Here is a 20,563-nt window from a genome sequence, read left to right on the forward strand (position 1 = left end):
TTCCGGCATGTGCCCCAGTGGCTCAGGGCTCTTTTGTGCTTTGGCTAGAGCTAGCTGCATTGCATTCATCTCTAGTCCCATCCTTTCAATCTTTTCCATTACTTCTTTTAACAACTGGCTCATCGGCCTTTCTTCCTCATTACTATTTTCTGAAATAGTCATGCTTGTTGCTACCGGTCCTTTGGATCTGGTTTGGTAAGAGTGTGTTGCCAGAATTCTTTAACAACTAACTGTCTGGATTCAGACAACAACAAACTTTGTTAGCGTTAGAGCTTAACAGATTTGATCATAACACATAGAGGATGCAATGCTCCTAGGCAGTTAACCGTTTCTACATGTTTTGCTTCAAACAACATGCGTCATCCCGACTTGCTCATTTGTCCTTTTTTAAAGTACTTTGGGAAACCCTGTGTTTTATTTTATTTTTGTATTTTCTTTTCTTTCTTTATTAAAAGCGGTCGAATCTTATGGGGATTGCCTACGTATCACGTCCCCGCGCGAATCAGACCAGGCGTAGTTCTGCCACAAAGTAAAGACACATAAAAAAAATTCTTCTGGAGTCACTTAATTTCATTATCAAAATTTGCTATTACACATTACTTCAAACAAAAATAGCAACAGTACAGACTCCACAGTTTTTAACTTGGTTCGACTAAAAGAAAAGAAAACAACATACAGGAACGCAACAAAGCCAAATAAACAAGACTCGACCAAAGATTAATTTTCCAACTTAAGGGCCCGCGAGGTATCATTCGGCCTTTTCACGGCTCTAGGTGTGAGGTCTCTCTGCAAGCTTTTCAATTCATTCATGATCCGATGGACGCAGCCCATGATGGAATCAAGGAGGGTTTTCCGAGGCATTTGCTCGCATGCTAGGCATCTCATGTAGATGTAGTGTCCAATCTCGTCGATCCTTCCTCGAATGTTGTCCCTTTCAGCAAATAATTGCTCTATTTGCCGGTTCTTTAATCCCAGTGCTTGAGCATTGTTGGCAAGTCAATCCTGGAACAACTCCATTTGTCTTTCCATGCAGGCCATTGCATCGTAACAATGTCTTCTGTCGGCCTGGGCATCTCGTGCTTGTTTGATGATCCGATCATGTAGAGTGGAGTTCGTTTCCCTTAATATCCCGATGCTCATTTCATAATCCCTTATGACCTGTTGCAGACGCTGCCTCCGGGCCATTGTGCATTTTGCCCATTTGTCCTTCATCCTGGCTACGCGAGCTTCTGATTGTTCTAATTCTTCTTGGCTTTGGACGACCTGATTTTTCAAACCTGCTATCAACCTTTCGTCGGAGCGACGTCTCTGTCGGTCAATGTTACTTTTGCTGGCTTGGCGTAGGCGGGCCTTTAGTGTCTGGTTCTCTTGGGCTAGCTTGTTTCTTTCAGCCTGCTCCGAGGCGACTTGCACATTGTTCTCAAATACAAGCCTTTCAACTTGTTGCTTTAGCTTCCCGATTTCAACCCGGTAACCTTCTTCCCTTTTTAACCATCCCCATTGCTCCTGTGAATCATCCGTGAATTGTTGGATGTGAGCTCTTTTAGCAGGTCTCTGCCGAATCTGGAATCTTCTTTCGAACCAAGCATCGTACTTTAGGTCTACCTCACCTTTAGCTAGTTCTCGCACCATGGTCTTGGGTTCCAAGAATCTACACTAGTGCCACAGCTTTCTAATCTTTCCCTAGGGAAATATAACTCCCGGGCTTAGCTCAATGGCGTGCTTGATCAGATCTTCATCAGTAGGGATTACCTGAAACCTGCCCAACTGTCGTAATACCCAATGAGGAGCATATGGCTGGATGCTGCGAAGTCCCATTAAGAGAACATGACATTCTTCAGCCGACATGTAGATCACCTCAGTATCAATCAACCAACTGAATGCCCATTCAATTTGGTCAGCTGTTGTTGACCTTAACCGTGTAAACCATGCTTCGACACCTTCAGGAAATTTGGCGCCCGTCATGCGCTTCTCGAAGCCGCTGATACAATTCCTCTCGGTCAACCCGTGGTTCATGTATCCTACTCGGTGATGGAGGTGTTCTTGCATCCATAGCTGAAGTAACAGATTGCAACCTTGGAAGAACTTTCCTCCTTCTCGGCATATAGTCAAAGCTCGGTAGATTTCGGACAAAATCAAAGGAACCACAGTACTGTCGGTTCTTTTGATTACAACGTCGTCCATCCCTACAAGGCCTATCTCTATCTTTTTATCCTCCCGTGGACAGACCATGACTCCCAAGAATGCTGTGATGAAAGCCAAAGTGCGTCTTGCTTCCCATTTGTTTCTGTTCCCGCCATGAGTTAGTCCAAGGTTTGGTTCCTCGAAGCCTTGCGGAGTTCCGTATCGCTGATACAAGAAATGGAGATCAAACCATCCTCTCGATAAATCATCATGTTGTATCTTCCGACTGATGTTTAGTAGATCCAGAAACGCATGCGGAGATACCGACCTTGGCGAAAGTAGGTATTGCACTCTTAACCTTCCATTCAATCCCGCATATCCGGCGACTTCCTCTAGTGTTGGTGAAAGTTCAAAGTCCACAAAACGGAATACATTGCGGGTTGGGTCCCAAAATGGTATTAGAGCTTCAAGAATATCTGTCTTTGGCTTAATACTCAGCAAATTGACAAAACCTCCCAATATTCTGCCCACTATCTCTTTGCTGTCGGCTTCCAAATCATTCCACCACATGTGGAGTTGTAGAGGGACCTCGCTGAGGGCCGAGAACGGTTCATTTTGCTCTGTGCTCATCCTGCACATTTATTAAGGTGATTTTTTAGGCGAAAGCAAAAACCTTTATTTCGACTCCAAACAAAAATCTTTGGAAAAAAAAACAATATATGTATTTATATACATGTGTATATATATATATACATATATACTTTATGGTATATCATTATTGGTAAAATGAAAAAGGGAGTTGGACCCGATGAGGGTTGCCTACGTATCCCACATCCGGTGAGAATCAAACCGACGTAGTTCGGGCAATAAACTAACTAGTTTAACTAGTTTATTTATTTATTATTATTTTTTTTTTGAAAATAAAGTAAATTAAAATAGAAACTCATTCCTCAGTCTTAGCTTGCTATTTTTCTCTTTTTCTCTTTTCCTTTGGTTTTAGTAAAACAAACTATAAAAATAAATATACCCATTTTCTCTTCTATTTGAACTTTGTCATCATTTTTTTTTTGTTTTTTTTTTGTAAAAATTTCCCAACATTCAAAACCGGTCATCATGGATGTTCGAAGCAAATAAATGCACAAGCAGTGAGCAGGATGCATCAGGATGACGTCTTCTGTTTCAGGTTGCTATTCCTAGACGGACCCAACCCCTGTGTTGAGTCCCCTAAGTCAAAAATGCACATGATGCAAATAAGCGTTCCTACTAGGGATCCGACATGAAGTTGAGTTATTCTAGGTTCAGAACCTGGGTGTTTGTTCTAGACCTGGCTTACCCGAGCGGACAGCTCGAGCCGAGGGGGGGCAGCGTACCGGGAATACAGAAGCTTCACCGGCTTAGCAACTTGTCCGAACCTCGTTCTAAATTGGGATTTGACACTATACAGAAAAGAAGTCGTACGAAGTACACCCTTCTTCATGATTCAGAAGACTCAGAGAGAAGATGGGTTTCGGCACAATTTATATACAGTTCACATAATATCAAAGCGGTAAAAGCAACATTTAGCACATTAGGCTCAAACATGTAAAAATCAGATAAAGCCAAATATAACAATTTATCTAAGCTCGAATTTCTAACCCTGAACCAGTGGTTCTGGGTCGTAGTCCCCAGCAGGAGTCGCCAGAGCTGTCACACCTCCTTTTTCCGCACCCGAGGGGGTGCAAGAGAGTTTTTTCCAATTAAAAGACAATCGAAACGGGATTGGTTTATTTATTTCAGAGTCGCCACTTGGGAGATTTAGGGTGTCCCAAGTCACCAATTTTATTCCCTAATCGAGGAAAATAATGACTCCATATTACAGTCTGCGCACCAGAAATCCGGATAAGGAATTCTGTTAACCCGGGAGAAGGTGTTAGGCATTCCCGAGTTTCGTGGTTCTAGCACGGTCGCTAAACTGTCATATTCAGATTATTTATCTGATTTTTAAATACAATTATGAACCAATGTGCCAATTTTAACTTTTAACCGCTTTATTATTATTGTTTTTACAAGAATGTGAATATCACTTAAAACACGTCTTTGGACTGCGTCACATGAAATGCACCCACAATCCGGAAGATATTTTTATTTGACGTTTTGGGATTTGGATTCGGGTCGCATGAAATGCACACCCATGCTTAAGAAAGTAAAATATTAAACACGTGCCTAAAGAGACTATCGCGTTAATTATTTTGGGAAGACCGTGAAATTCGCTAAACGGTCCTTCTGAATTCTAATTAAACCATACATTTTATGAGGGCCTCGCAATCTATACGTTTTATTTGGCGAGGCTCGTCTCATTCTTATTTTAAAAGGATATCCTATAGCAACTACGTTTCTTGTCGCGTTTGTCTCTACTAATTGAAAACAGAGATAGTCCTAGTTAATTACATGCTTGCATTTTTTTTATAGCGGGATTCAAAATGCTTTTACATAATGAGAAAACATGGCTACGCACACGGACAGCTGATCGAACATTATGGGCCCAAATCCAGCTCATGCGGGATGGGCCATACCTGGGCCACTGTTTATCCGATGCGGGCCTGCTTGGTCTGTTTCGACCTGGGCCTGACCCCGGTGAGGTTGAGGCCGTGAACTTGTTCTTTGTTCTAAAGGTGTGGTTTATCAGTTATAACGGGACAATTCATTAAAGGGAAAAGTAGTTAACTAATGGTGGATAGTTTTCATGCATTACTGGACATGCTAATCACAAACACAGCTAATTTCTGAGCTACAGCCTACTACATTGTCGAATTTTTATCCAACAGCCTACACACACAATTGGATGTCAAGTTACCATACATTGACAGTTACTATGTGTGAAAGCTAACTCCAGCATCCGAGCAAAATGTAAACTATTATACATCACATAACATTCTATGTACAGGCTATGCATAAAATAAACGATCTTCAACTCTTCTCTTTGTATTCATACTCAACTTCAAGTTACATTGACAGTATTAGTCGTGTACCTGGATGTTTGAACAATAAGCAGGAGAAGAAGAAAGGTGTCAGCAACAGGCAACTAACAACAACAACAACTTAGCCACAACACAGCAACAACAATGCAGCCCACAGATGATCGAACATCAACCAGTCAAATCCTAGAAACAGAGTAGAAAAACAATAACAGGAAGCCCAGAATATCGAATGTAACAGCACCAGCAGTTTAACAATCACACACAGTTCGGCAAATAACCAACAACAATTGGCCAAGACAGCTTGGCCAGCTTAAATTCTTATGCTGTTTTCAGACAATCTTTGTTACAATATTCTGAGAAAAAAAACTTCTTTATGTTTCTTGTTTTTTTCTCTGAAGACTAAAACAAAAATCTCCCCCCTTCTAATGGAAGGTCTGCCTCTTTTATAGCCTAACCTCAGCACTTTACAGTCTGTTTGACAACTTAGAATTCCCCCCTCCCTGCTGTTTTTCCCACTCAGCTATTTAAATTAAACAAAAACTCCCACGAGATTCCCTGACAGCTCCTCTCTATTTGGTTGTTAAAGTGGCCTAATCTCTTATTCATTTATTAAAGCATGGGCAGCAGGAATATAATCTGACAGCACATGCTGTCCAATTATTTAAATTCCTTAATCAGCTGACCAAGCACATGCTGTCCGAAATCTGAACCAAGTAAACATGCCATCCATTTAAGACCAAAGTCTGAACTGCCATTATAACTTACCCCTAAATGTTTTTTTTGATTCCAATTGAACAAAATCAATAGGCAACACACTTCAGTTCCTAAGGGAATTCAAATACGATCACAGCAGAAACAAACAGCATGAATCAAATTGTTACCATTTAATGGCTGAAACTAATTGACGACATACATCGACTCGACTATATTAATCGTAACAGGTAATAATCAGTCGTTTATATAAACAATACGTACAGGGTCCTGAATGGCTTCAGACAACTTTTGTTCAATTACTAGGAACCTATATGAATTAACTATTGGACGACTAATCTAATTGACGAGCATGTATATCACCAGATGTATTCACATACACAAAAGAACAAACGACCAAATAAAAGGTCTTTGACAGAGATGGAAGGAATTAAGAAAAATACCAGAAAATACCAAACAAACACAACAACACATGCTGGCAATCCTCAAACAGTATTCAAATAAAACAAAAAAGAAAAGAAAAATTTACTGAAAATTTTAACAAAAGTCAAACCAGGTCCGAATCATATTTGGCCTTTTTGAAGCCGAACAAATTTTAATCGGGGTGTTCTCCCTGATTAAGGTCTATTAGACCTAAAACCTCTATTGAAACTGGCTGGATTCCCTAGGTTCTTGTGTTCTAGGGTTTGGATCTTCAGATTTGAGATTCTAGGAGTTGTGGGTAGATTCGGACCAAACCAAGCTTGGTTTGGTCACGAGGGAGGTCAGGGGATTGTCTGGTATGAATATGGTGTAGTTTGGTGTAGATCGAGTTTTGTCTCGAATCTTCAAATCAAGATTCGAGATGAAGGAAGGTGATTCGAGGCTAGGGGGTAACAGATTCGGGTTTGGGGTGGTGAGGTGCATCAGGGGTGTTAAGGGGGTGGTCACCTGCATCCTTGCCGTCGGGTTCTGGTGAAAGGGAAGCCATGGCGGCTGCTAGGGTTTCGGGGTTTAGGGTTTGGTGAAGAAGACGAGTGAAGGGGGGTTTGGATATGGGGCGTGGGGTATGACAGAGGGCTTATATACGGAAGGGGAAGATAAATCGGAGCCGTTAGATCAAGTGATCTGAACGACTTGGATCTATTGGTGATGGACGAGACGGGGTCGTTTGGGTTTAAGTGAGGGGTTGGGTTGAACCGGCTAAACAGGTCGGGTTACGGGTGCGGATGTGGACCGTTGGATGAGTGTGATTGAACGGCTCAGATCAGACGCCTTATGCAGCGTCGTTTCGGGATGTGCCTGGGCAGGCCTGGTTTGGACCGGATCCTTGGGTTGGTTTTGGGCCTCACTTTGGGGCCCAATCAGATTTTCCCCACTTTTCTTTTTGATTAACAAAATTTAAAATAAAATTCCTAAATAAATTGTAAAAATTAAAATTAAATTAAAACAAAATTACACACATATTGGTTAACACTTATAACAACTAACACACATTTTAACATTAAATACAAATCACTCAATGACAAGACATATGTTTTTTGTTGATTTTCTTTTCTTTTTGGAGTAACTTTCGTGAAGCAAAAATCACGTGCTTACACATATGACCAAGCTCGTAGTCAAATTTTAATGAAGACAACTGAACCCACACTTAATTAGGCATATGCACTCATAACACAAGATGAGAGTCAGCAATGTACAGGAGGTGGAGTTCTAGGTCACAAGTCAGATCCCTTAGCCATGCAAGCAGGCAAAGGTCAAGGATTTCGTGGAAGGAAACAATTTCTGCAGTGTGAACATTGTCATATGAGAGGACACACAAAGGAAAACTGTTATAAAATAGTAGGATACCCTGAAGATTTCAGAAGGAGGAAAATATACTGCAAATCATGTGGAAGGTTCTGTGAATCATGAAGAAGGAAATATGGCTCAGAGTTCACAGGGAACATCAGGCACATCACAAGCTAAAGGAGGAGATCACTTCTTTACAGAAGCACAATATCAGCAGATTCTAGGTCTATTGAGAGACTCGCCACCAAATGACATGAAGGTACAGAATCAAGCAACAACTGCAGGTATAATCACTGCATTATCTTCTAGTGTCCATGTCCCAAACAAAAGGAATGGTGATTGGATTGTAGATTCAGGAGCAACACATCACATTTCATCTACCTTAGATTTAATGAATGATGTAAGAAGAGTAGATGACAACATACAAGATAAAGTGATATTGCCAAATGGTGTCACTACAAAAATTGAACATGTGGGGAGTTCATATTTGTCAGATATTGATAAGCTATAGAATGTACGACATGTCCCTGACTTTAAGTTTAATCTAATGTCAGTGTCCAAGCTAACTAGAGATATAAAATGTGCTGCCATATTTCTGCCCACACTGTGTGTATTTCAGGACCTTTACAATGGCAGGGTGAAGGCGATTGGTTAATAAAAGGAAGAGGAATCAGACTTTTAGCAGCAAATGTGAATGTAGAAGGTTCAAGTGCCGAAACAGCTTACTTGTGGCATGAGAGATTGGGCCATGCTTCTGTTCCTGTAATGCAGCATGTTCCTTTTTTGCATAATAAAGTAGATGATAATATGCAGAATAAATGTACTGTTTGCCCTCTAGATAAACAGTCTAGATTGAGCTTTCCTAACAGTGAGAAAAGGAGTGCTAGAGTTTTTGATTTAGTTCACATGGATGTATGGGGACCATATAATAAGAGTACTCATGATGGAAAACATTATTTTCTTACAGTTGTAGATGATTTCTCTAGAGCTACTTGGATTTTCTTGATGCAGTATAAAAGTGAAACTATTGTTTTTTTGAAGCAATTCATTTCCATGGTCAAGACACAATTTGATACTTGTGTTAAGGTTGTGAGATCAGACAATGGTAAAGAGTTTTTCAATACACAGTGGAATAAATTCTTGCTATCTCAAGGAATCATTCACCAAAGTAGTTGTGTGTATACACCCCAGCAAAATGGAGTAGCTGAAAGGAAACATAGACATATACTGAATACTGCCAGGGCATCGAAGTTTCAAAGTCATGTTCCAGATATGTTTTGGGGGGAATGTGTACGAACTGCTGTTTACTTGATTAATAGACTGCCTACCAGGATACTAAATGGTAAAAGCCCTTATGGAATGTTGTATGGTAGAGAGCCCTCAATATCACATTCAAGGGTTTTTGGGTGCTTATGTTATGCCACAAATTTGACCCTAGATGATAAATTTGGTGCAAGGACTAGACAGACTGTTCATATGGGGTATTCAACTACACAGAAAGGCTATAGATTATATGATTTAACTACTAGAACTTTTTTCATTAGCAAGGATGTATCCTTTAGGGAGAATGAGTTTCCATTTAGGAAAATGACACAAAACTCATTTACAACTAATGATTTTGGTTCTAGTTTCTTGGAGACAATTGATGTGGAGGGTCAACCAGATGGACTATCAGCAGGTTCATTTTAGGTTCCTCTTCCTGCAGACATAGGTACCAGTTCACCAGCAGAGGTTGGCAGTATTGGAGTAAGTACTGAAACATCAATATCAGAAGATCTAGAAGGACCATCAGTATCAAATGAAAATCATGATGCTGTTGTGCTGGAGAGTGTTGAAGATACAACTGCTGGTTCACTTACTCAAGATGGTGTCAATGAAGATATTCAACATGGGGAAGACACACTCAGGATTCAACCTGTTTCTAATGCACCAACACCAACTAGACAATCTCTAAGGGCAAAGAATCCACCTATATGGCAAAGAGACTATGTGCTGCAGACACAGAAGCCCTCACAATGCAATTATCCAATCTCAAACTTCCTATCCTATGAGAAGATATCACCAAAATATAGAAACTATGTTTCAATTTTCTCAGTCTTGAAGGAGCCTTGTAACTTCAAGGAAGCTGTAGAAGATGAGAGATGGATCACAACCATGAAGCAGGAGATACAAGTACTAGAAGATAATAAGACTTGGGAGGTTGTTGACTTGCCACCAGGTAAAACCCCCATTGGATCCAAGTGGGTGTACAAAATAAAGTACCAAGTAAATGGAGAAGTTGAAAGATTCAAGGCACGACTAGTGGTAAAAGGATACAATCAACAAGAGGGATTGGACTATCATGAAACATTTTCTCCAGTTGCAAAGATGATAACTATTAGGTCTGTGATAGCTCTTGCAGCTGCAAAGGATTGGTCCCTGTACTAAATGGATGTCTTTAATGCTTTTCTTCAAGGAGATTTGTTTGAAGAAGTCTATATGGATTTACCACAGGGTTTTCAAAGGCAGGGGGAGCAGAAGGTGTGCAAGCTAAATAAGTTCATATATGGTCTCAGGCAAGCATCTAGGCAATGGATTTGAAACTCACAAAAGCATTGGTGGGAGCAGGCTTTGTACAAAGAACTCATGACTATTCTATGTTCACTAAGAGGTCAGGCAAGGATATTGTTATCATCTTTATCTATGTTTATGATTTGCTATTGACTGGAAGCAATAAAGATCTAATTAATGAAGCTAAAGCAGTTTTGCATCAGCAATTCAAACTCAAGGACCTAGGAAAACTGAGGTATTTCTTAGGGATTAAGGTATTGAGTTCTAATCATGGGATATTACTTAATCAAAGGAAATACAGTTTGGAGCTGATTTCTAAATTGGGCTTAAGTGGTGCCAAGCCAGCTTTAACACCACTTGAAATCAATCAAAAACTTACAAGTATGGAATATGATAGAGCTATTGCGATACAAGATAAAGATCCCTTGGCAGATGCAAACAAGTATCAAAAACTGATAGGGAAATTGCTTTGCCTGACAGTTACTCGACCAGATATTAGCTATGCAATCCAGACCTTGAGTCAATTTATGTAACTACCTAAGAAGTCACACATGGAGGCTGCTGTTAGAGTAGTGAGATATCTGAAGGCTACACCAGGAATGGGAGTTCTATTGAAGCGAGGGAATATAGATACATTAACAGTTTTTTGTGATTCCGACTGGGTAACTTGCTCAATGACACGAAGGTCTTTTAGTGGGTATGCAGTCAAACTTGGTGATTCATTAATTTCATGGAAGTCTAAGAAACAACACACTGTTTCACGAAGCAGTGCTGAAGCAGAATATCGTAGCATGGCATCAGCAGTCTCAGAAATAGTGTGGCTGTTGGGGCTATTTTCAGAGTTGGGAGTACATGTCCTTAAGCCTGTTACACTATTCTGTGACAACAAAGCAACAATGCAAATAGCTACGAATCCTATTTTTCATGAACGTACGAAACACATCAAGATAGATTGTCATTTTGTTCGTGAACGTATCAAGGATGTCACCTTGGTCACACAATATGTTTCTACAAAGGACCAACAGGCAGATCTCTTCACCAAAGGGCTTTCATCTGTGCATCATAGTTTTCTACTCAACAAGCTAGGAGTGTTGAACATCCTCCACCCTCCAGTTTGAGGCGGAGTATTGGAAGTTAGAGGATTAGAAGTTCGATTAGGAGTTAGTTATAATTGGGATCCAAATGTAATTACTAGGAGTTAGGGGGGTCTTTTATTATTTAGCTTTCACAATTAGTTGTATATAACTAATTCAATTAGTACAATAAAAGCAGTTGGAAAATTTCCCAAATTGCCTTTTCTTCTTCCTCACGTGTGCAGAGCTCTCTAATGGCAATTTCTAACAATACTTATAACTGCATATTCAAACTTTGTGATATTTTCTTCTTTCATTTAACATATTTTAAAGCATTCATCTCCGAGTCTCCCTGTTATGTACGCACGTATTCTGGTGATCATTAATCAATCTAATTAATTTACGGCAATGTAACTAAGAGAGGTCTTTTGTAGCACACAACAGAAGTTGTTATTACATATAATATAAATCCGACACAAGGAACCTTAAAATTAGTTGCTACCACACAACTTAGAAAGCCACACAAAGTTGCTACTACACACACTAAGAAAGCCTAAACATAACTTGCACAGTGCAAGTTTTATTTCCTAAACCCACTTAATTAAAACATTAACACAGTACTCATTCTCACTGAGGTGTAAACCTTCCCCTGACGTTCGCCACAACAGGCTGATTATCACCATATTCATCTTCGCTACCCGCAAAGTAGCCGTTCACTAAGTTCACCATGATATCCTCCCCGGTATCCTACAATAAATTTGTTAAAAGCTGGACAATCACTACTAGAAATCTGGGAAGCTATAATAATAAAACTGGAGGAGCTTACAGTGGTGAGCTTCCAGCCTCCATTGAAGGCGTATTGTTGGGGAACCAGCCCCTCGCATTCAAACATCATTAGAGGCATATAAATTCCTCCCGCTGCAGCTGCGGCAGTAAATACGGATTCAGAACCAGGAACCAACTTAACTGTTCCTACTCTTTTACACCCCTTGCACTAAATTAAATAATGTGAGAAACTAATTAGAGATGAGAAAGAAAGGTGGATCCAAGAAATGATAAAATGAAGTACAAATGCGATTTTGTTTTACCTTTATAACGTGGTTTACTCTCTTACGTTTATGGTACACAACTTCGCTGGGGTACACACACTGTTCTTTCGATACAATGTCACAGTTCTCACATTTGAGCTGGAACGAAAAGAAAGAAGTAGAAAGTAAGGATATTTGCTCTACTTAATTCTTATGAACAAAGTGATCAATCTACAGTAAAATTTAACCCGAAAGAAATACGGCATGTTTGGATCATCAACTCCATCTTCAGGAGTCATTTCGACAATGTGGGTCAAGTTAGCTGTGATTTCAAGAAGATACTTCATCTTCAGCTTGCTCACTGCTACTTAGTTTATGAGAATTTACTTCTGGTTTTGAGTGAGAGGAGAAGAAGGTTTGCATGCACACTTATATAATGAAAGAAACATGAGTAGGTTTTATTAAGGAGATAGAGACATCTTGCATTGGTGATAGCTTTTGCAGAAGCCTTCTCTCGATATAATTGCGTGGCAAATCAAAATAAGTAAGAAAAATGGTATTTGCTACATTAGAGATAATGCTTTTATTATGGAAAACTGTTTTCTTGTTTGGTGAAAAAAATGTCTTTTATCAAGTAAAAAATCTCTTTACATCAACTTTCTTTTTATTTCTTTGTTCTTCAAATTAAAGTATCAAGTAAATATTATTGAATAAGTTTTCGAGTAATGAAAGAATATTTTACCGATGAAAAAATAAACATATTATTTGGTGAAAGAAAATATTTATCGAGTAAATATTATTAACATGGCACAAGGTTTATTCACATATCATAAGTTGGATGATCATTTGAGAACTTGAAGGTTTAGTGGGTGAATCATTCTGACACTGAAAGTTGATCTTTCGACTGAAATAGTTTTTTTCAATGTTGGTTAAGCTGGATAATTTTATTGCTACAAAAAATTCAAAAAATAATTTTATTACTATGTTATTGTCATAAGTTGGATGAACATTTAAGTAATTAACATATATTATTGCATGACAAAGAATAAACGTCTAAAACAAAAATCAATATTGAGTATACCAAAGTACAAATGCTCTTTCACTGAGAAATAATTATGCTCTTACCTTTTTTGGGTAATACTTGTTCTTTCACCAACGCATGAAGTACCATCGCCTTTTGGGATGTTGACATTTGACGTTTGTATGAACATTAAGTAGTATTATTTTACTTAGTTGTTGTTGATTCATTAATGCAATTTGAGGTAAATGACATGTTATGTACTTATAAGGAGATAGAGACCACCTTATACATGAGATCAGAATATCTAGTTTCGGCCAATCTTGTTCCTTTTATTTGCCACTTCCATTTTATTCTAATTATAAGAATAATCTCATGTCAAACGTGGATAATATTTATGCTTAATTTTTTTTAGGGATTTAACTTATATAAATTGATAAAATAAAAATAATATACACATTATGCTTGTATATAATTATTCCGTCAGAAGAAAAAGAAAAATTCAGTGTTTTACACCTGAATTAGTGATTTAGCAGCAGAGATGCCAGGAATCTCTCCTCTGCAGTAGATGATAATAATGGGAATTTAAATTTTGAGATCAAAGTACTGTGAATGATGTCAAGGAAATATTTCAAAGTTCAGCCCGCATGATTACATCACTTTGCTTAGGAAATCAAATAAGCTGTCGTATGCCTGAGTTTATTTTCTCTTTACCGGTTTCCGTAGCTAGTTATTTACTTCTTTGTTTTCCGATATTCAATATTCGATCCGATTCACAATAAGTGACCAATTTGCTTTGAGCACACTATTAAGGAAATACTAAATTCTAGACAAAAATAGTTAGTATGACTAAACTACCCTTAATTAAATATTGCAGCATAGTTAATGTGAAGAGAAAACGACTTTTTAGGGATACGTACATGAGAATAATTTTGGAAAAACAAATTGGATTGTTTTTTGGTTATATAAATGGACACTTATTTTGGACCAAAATAAAAAAATAAATTAGTCACTTATTGTGGACCGGAGGGAGTAGCAACTTTAGTGTATTTTATCAATATGGCTTCTTTTGTTGTGCCACAAAATGTTTTCAGGAAGCCAACAAATGAGATGAATTGTTACAAAACAAAATAGATAGTGAGAGGTGAATACTTGAAAATTTAATTAAGAAGTGAAAAGAAAAATACAGGAAGATAGTTTAACTAATTAACTATGGTAATATTCTTTTTCTTTAAACTTCTGTCTGGGGGTGGATTATATATGGATAGGACTTCCGAGTTTTGAATTCTGTTGTTAACTTGTCAAAAGAACATGAATTATACGTTGACATTAAAAGAATGAAAGGAGGATGTTGGCCAAGTGAAGTTGGTTTTGAAGATTGACAAAGAAACTCAAGCATGAATCAGGTCTATTTACAGTGTACACAAATATGGGCAGATTAAAGCATAAGGGATGCACGTGAGGGAGATAAGCTTAACTTGTTATATCTGATATTTCCTGATCGAAAAGATTGCATTGTAGCACCCCAGAAAATTTCGAAGTACTTAAGCGCTATTAAGAAAGTTGAAGTGTGCTAATTATATTATTTCGTGTGCAGACGACTATTAATATGATGGATATTAATTTGGATATGATAATAAGTGTATGAGACATATTATAAGTGATGTGGGGTCTAAGGAGAGCCCTAATTCTAAGCCAAGTTGGAAATTATAGAGTAAAGTTCCAAATGAGTACTCACAAAACCAAACTTTGGACGAGCATATATTCATGTATATAAGGAATTATGTGATGGACAAACTATCAAATGAAAGATATTTGAATCTAGTTTCTAACGCTTCAAACCGTTTGTTATTTGGACATTCCTACAAGACGTTATGACCAAATTTAATTTCGCCTAAATTTAAAAAAGAAATCCCAATAAGTGCGGAAATTTCTTCCTAAGAAAAGTGATACTTGATAATGAATCATGAGTTTAAATCTTTATACACTTAAAGTGTAGAAAATGTTTTAATATATTATCTAGTTACTTAAAAGAACACTACATACAACTGCCACAGTTAGAATTAGTAATCTTACCTGAATAATACAATAGGACTTGCATTACACTGAGTAAATTTACAGTGATAGTACAATTTTCACATTATCAATTTATATAAATTAAGCATAAATATAATCCAGTTTAGAGTTAAGATATATTATTCCTAAAAATTAGAGTGAAATTGAAGTGTCAAATAATAGAAGCAAGATTGGCTGAAAATAGCTAGGTATTCTTGTCGTGGTCTCAATCACCTTAATAAAGTTCATGACCTATGTAGCCTGCAAGATGGCTGTACCTCCATCTGAATTATTAATCAACAACGACTTAAGTGATGGGGAAAAGAGTGTTACCAAAAAAAGGAAGAGTATTTTTCCTAGAGAAATGTAGCATTTATGGTATATTGAAAGTTGATTTGTTTCTTCTTCTTGTAGTTGTCCTAGTCATGCAACTCAATGGGAAGAGACATTAAGGCCGCTCAAGGTTTGGTGTCCAGTATTTTATTTTCGCTTTGGAGTCTGTAAGGTTATAACTAGCGGCCCAAATAGGAATTTTCTTCATTAGGGCTTTTAAGTTGGAGTACAAAAACTCCTGTTATACCCATTGTGGTCCTATTTGGACTTTTCTTCATCCGTTGTTGTCGAGAACTTGATCCAACTGAGCTTAGGAAATAGGAATAAGTACGTAACCTGCATGATTCCTGCCCTCAAATATGAATTACTACAAATGGTACCTTTGTTGGATAAAAAAAAGACAAGTCATACCAAAAAGGAAAAAAGTAGTAAGAACACATTTCAGAGGATTAGCCTTGGTATATCGATAATTAATTTTTATTGTCTTAACTCTTGTTATGCAATATTAAATGGGAAAGAAACGTTAATAACATATAAGTGTCAATTAGCCCATACTGCCATTTTAATGCTAACAAATACTACTAACTAGATATTTCCGTGTGTATAAAAAGAAAATCCACTTCCGTTTGTATAACTTAGATATATACCATACCACGTGAAAATCTTAGATATATACCAGCAGCATATCAAAAAATAATGAAGAGGCTTAATTTGAATTTCTTTACTTTAGAAAATTATACCATGCATGCCAACAAGATAATAAATATTTTTACCTAGTTCGATCCCCTTGATATAAGAAGCTCTTAATTTAGAGGGAAAGATCGTCTAAAATTTGTGCTATGGCATATGTTCAAATCCTTATAATTATGAGAATGTTTTTCGTTTGTACATATTTAAATGTGCGCCTTAGGGACTGCGGTACGTATGAGAATATCGAGTTGTATAAAAAAATTACTTAAACATTGTCATTTTGGGATATAATGTATGTTTATACCTGGAGTATTTTGCTGTCCATGCCATGCACTATAGATACTGTCATGAGCCGAGAAAACATCATTTCATTTACGAATGACTCAAGATGCATTGAAGAATTCTCTATGCATAGCTCTAGTTTTCGAGTTGGTGGAACAAGAATTTCACTTGGATCTTCATAAATAAGAATACCCTGCATATTGTGCAAAGCCCAAATACCAAGTTAAACAAGTAGCGCAATGCATAAATCAAGTAATTAGAACGATAATTCGTCCAATTCACAATGGAGCAAACTGAAGGGAGAAAACAATTCGATAGAGATATGAATCCAACGTAGGGGTGGCAAAAACAACCCAAATCCATTTGACCCGCCCAACATTTAATGGGTTGGGCATGAAATATATTTCATGATGGGTTGATTTGGGCATAACCCATCTCAACCCATAGAGAGATCTTCATTTATAGCCCATCGGGCAAAACAAATATCAACCGGTAGCCTACAAATTGACTCATACAAGTCATAGCCTAAAAATAATGACAAGAGCTAGCCGGAAACTACATTGAACGAATTCCCTCGCTGGAAAATCCTAGATCTCAGAAGATCTGAACTTTTACCCGTTAAAACGACAGTAAAACGCCGGAAAATCCTAGAATCGGCCAGATCTAAGAAGATCTGGACTTTTACCCGTTAAATCAACATCAAAACAAAAGAAAAGGGGGTGTGTGCAAGCATCTATTACCAGCAGCTCAGAAAAAAACAAAAAAGCAAAACAATTGTAAAAATGGAGAAAGAAAAGGTGTCTTTGGAGTTGAATAGGTTCTTGTACATCAACATATTTCAGTAGCAGCAACATATAGGGAAGAGGAGGAAAGCGAGAGGAGCAGTGTGTGGCAACGAGAGAGACAACCTTGTCATCTTTCTCTAATTTTCTCTTATAGTTTCTGTAAATATGTAGATAATATTTTGAAGATGTTTGGCTAAAAATTTAAAACTCCGGCGATCTTGTTACCATTTTCAGCAACCGTGAGGCCATGGACGTCGGTGGCTGGTTTCTCAATGAGAGGAAGAACAGAGGAGATGACTATGAAAAAAGTTGAAATATCTATAAAATAGACTGGTATTATACAAAAATTATACAAAATAGACTGTCACTATACAATTTATATACAAATAGACTGTCACTATACAATTTATATACAAATAAAGTGTCACTATACAAAATATATACAATAATAGAATGTCATTATACAAAAAATATACTAAATAGACTGTCATTATACAAAATAGACTATCACTATATAAAAATATACTAAATAGACTACCACTATACAATTTATATACGATTAGCTCTCCCTATACAAAATAGACTGTCACTATACAAAATAGACTGTTACTATACAAAAAATATACAAAATAGACTGTCACTATACAAATAGATTGTTACTATACAAAAAATATACAAAATAGACTGTCACTATGCAAAAAATATACAAAAATAGTCTGTTATTATAAAAAAAATATACAAAATAGACTGTTATTATACAAAAAATATACAAAAATAGACATTTCGTATATGACCTGCATTGCATATTTCATTCAATTGTTAGCTAATACTTAGATCCAGAAGTACATTTAAAAAGGCAAAAAAAGGGTTGCTCTATCGCGCCAGGTGAGGGTCAAACCTATGACCTTCAACTTAGGAAATAGGCGCTCTAACCAGTAAGCTACAAGCGCTTGTGTTGTCATGCTTATTCCTTTCGGCTATTATATGCAATACGTTTGGGCCGAAAGGCTATTTTTTGTAAGTAGGACAAAACATGGGCTATTAAAATTTTGAGGGGCTATAGACTAGCCCAAACTCAACCCATCGCTATCCAAACTTCAGTCCCTATAATTTGAACTCAATTGGGTACTACCCAAGATAGATTAAAGGAATTTTTCACTTCCTTCTAATCATGTTTAGAGATGGTATTCTGTCATCCATCTAGATTATATGTATATTTTGTATAAATTTCTGGTTAACAAGTTTGTAATGACTATTAAATAAATAAATATGCCACTAGATTTTTCAAATTGCAGCCGGATAGAACCTTAATATATTACAATTATAAGATTTTAGACTAAATAGGAGTTAGATATTAGCATTAACTTAATTAACTTTTGCTTTCTGAAAAATACAATATAATAAAGTTTGTATCTTTTATGGCATTATTCTCTTTTATCTCTTTATATTAAGAAAAAATTATACAGATTAACATCGGAAATAAAAATTCAATGCATTTTTTTGTGTGGGTCAAATGCAATGCATATTTAACAAAGTATACATTGGGCTATGACTCATTGTTTAGCTCATCTTGACCCAAATAACTTTGGGTAGGATTGAACAATGACTCATTTATTAGTTCAGCCCATTTAGACCCGCCTAAACCCAGCAGAAACAGTCCATTTGGGCTAATCCCATGCATAACTATATATGAATGAGACGAAGGGAATATATATATATATGTGTGTTAAATTGGTGAAAGAGAAACTAAAAAACAAAATATATATTACCTCTTGGGAACAAATTATTAATATGAGGCCGTAGGAATAGTTGAACTTTTGAACAAAGTCAAGAAGATTATTGTACCAACTTGTGTCCACATCGCCAAAGTTGTAAGAATGATCATCAGATTTGTGCACATAAAAATCGAGATCGGCTCGTTCCAAGTTAGAGGGATCCATCGTTGAGATTGAGAAGGGCATTCTATAGTTTTGGAAATTGAATTCCATCAGATTTGGAGCCAGCATGTTGACTTGCTCCAGATTACCCCAATGCGACAAGGTGAAACTCTTAAGTTTTTCACTTACAACTTTTATATTTTTCATTACATTGCATCTCTTGAGTTTTAAAACTTCAAGGGCTGGAAACTTAGACAACTGATATTCAAACTGCTGGTCCGTCAAGGTGGTAGCTTCCAACTGGAGACATTCCTAAGTGTTATAACCATCTAAAATATCAATTTTACAAGGCAACGGTTGTGGTTCAAATGTCCCCGAGTGCTCGTCCAAAGGGCGCCAACAAAGACAAATTGTCGAAGATTTGGAGCCCAGATTTCCACCTTTTCGAGTTTCTTACACATACTTAGCTCCAATTTCTCCAGATTTACTAGGCCGAAAACATGCAAATTCTGGATCCCTGTGCAACGCCCTATTTTTAGGTCCCTGCATGTACTAAATATTCCTTGCAATTTATTAGTGGTAGTACTGTTGCTATTATTAATTTCAAAGTTGCACTTGTTTAGCGATAATTCAGTCAGCGTCTTAGCTCCATAAATAGCATCAGGTATGGAGTAGCTAAAATTACATGCTAGAGAAATTTCTAGAGATCTGACATTATGTTTAATTGCCAAGTTCAACCAGCGATCAATATGAGACGCCAATTCTGGAAGACGAAGATTTATGAGGCGGAGCATTTCGATTCTTAAGTTTTGCTCCACATGGGACCGCAAGGAATCATCAACGAATTTCTCCGTGGAATTCCTGAAACTTTTGTGGATGGATTGATCGATTATTACTTCAGGCCGCGATCTCCAAATTGAACTCCATGTCTTAGACAAGATGCAAATTCGAGCTTCTTCTTTTAGCCCATATTGATGACGACGAATCCGACGTAAGATGTCATGAATTATTTGTATTGGCAACTCTGATATTCTGTCCTCTCCATCAACTATTTCCTCCATAATTTTGAGCACGAATTGAACCTTAATTTTCTGCTACTGGAATTATAGGCTCGTTTAAGCATAAGAACCGCAAGCTAATATATATATATATTTCAGTCAGTTCTTTTACAACTTCCTATTCCTCGTTGGAGTTGGTCATGACTTTCCATATAAGTTGACATGTAAATTATACTTTCTTTCCTTTTCAGGACGTGAAAGGTTTTTTTCCAAAGTTAAAACATGGTTTCTATATTTGAATTAAACCTTTTG

General features: G+C 37.2%; 2 protein-coding genes across 2 annotated transcripts; both read right to left on the minus strand.

Annotated features, from left to right (window-relative positions):
• Window positions 1-11,625: 11,625 nt before the first annotated feature.
• LOC107790474 (uncharacterized) lies at window positions 11,626-12,663 on the minus strand. Its single transcript, XM_016612399.2, has 4 exons — window positions 12,462-12,663; window positions 12,274-12,372; window positions 12,012-12,179; window positions 11,626-11,932 (listed from the first exon to the last, which is right to left on the minus strand). Exons 1-4 carry the CDS (start codon window positions 12,558-12,560, stop codon window positions 11,813-11,815), a joined length of 486 nt encoding a protein of 161 aa, XP_016467885.1. The 5' UTR covers window positions 12,561-12,663; the 3' UTR covers window positions 11,626-11,812.
• Window positions 12,664-19,582: 6,919 nt separating this feature from the next.
• Window positions 19,583-20,314, minus strand: LOC107790465 (putative F-box/FBD/LRR-repeat protein At4g03220). Its single transcript, XM_016612392.1, has one exon. It carries the CDS (start codon window positions 20,312-20,314, stop codon window positions 19,583-19,585), a length of 732 nt encoding a protein of 243 aa, XP_016467878.1.
• Between the last annotated feature and the right edge of the window lie 249 nt (window positions 20,315-20,563).

This window comes from Nicotiana tabacum, chromosome 6 (assembly GCF_000715075.1).
Source record: "Nicotiana tabacum cultivar K326 chromosome 6, ASM71507v2, whole genome shotgun sequence".
NCBI lineage: Eukaryota > Viridiplantae > Streptophyta > Magnoliopsida > Solanales > Solanaceae > Nicotiana > Nicotiana tabacum.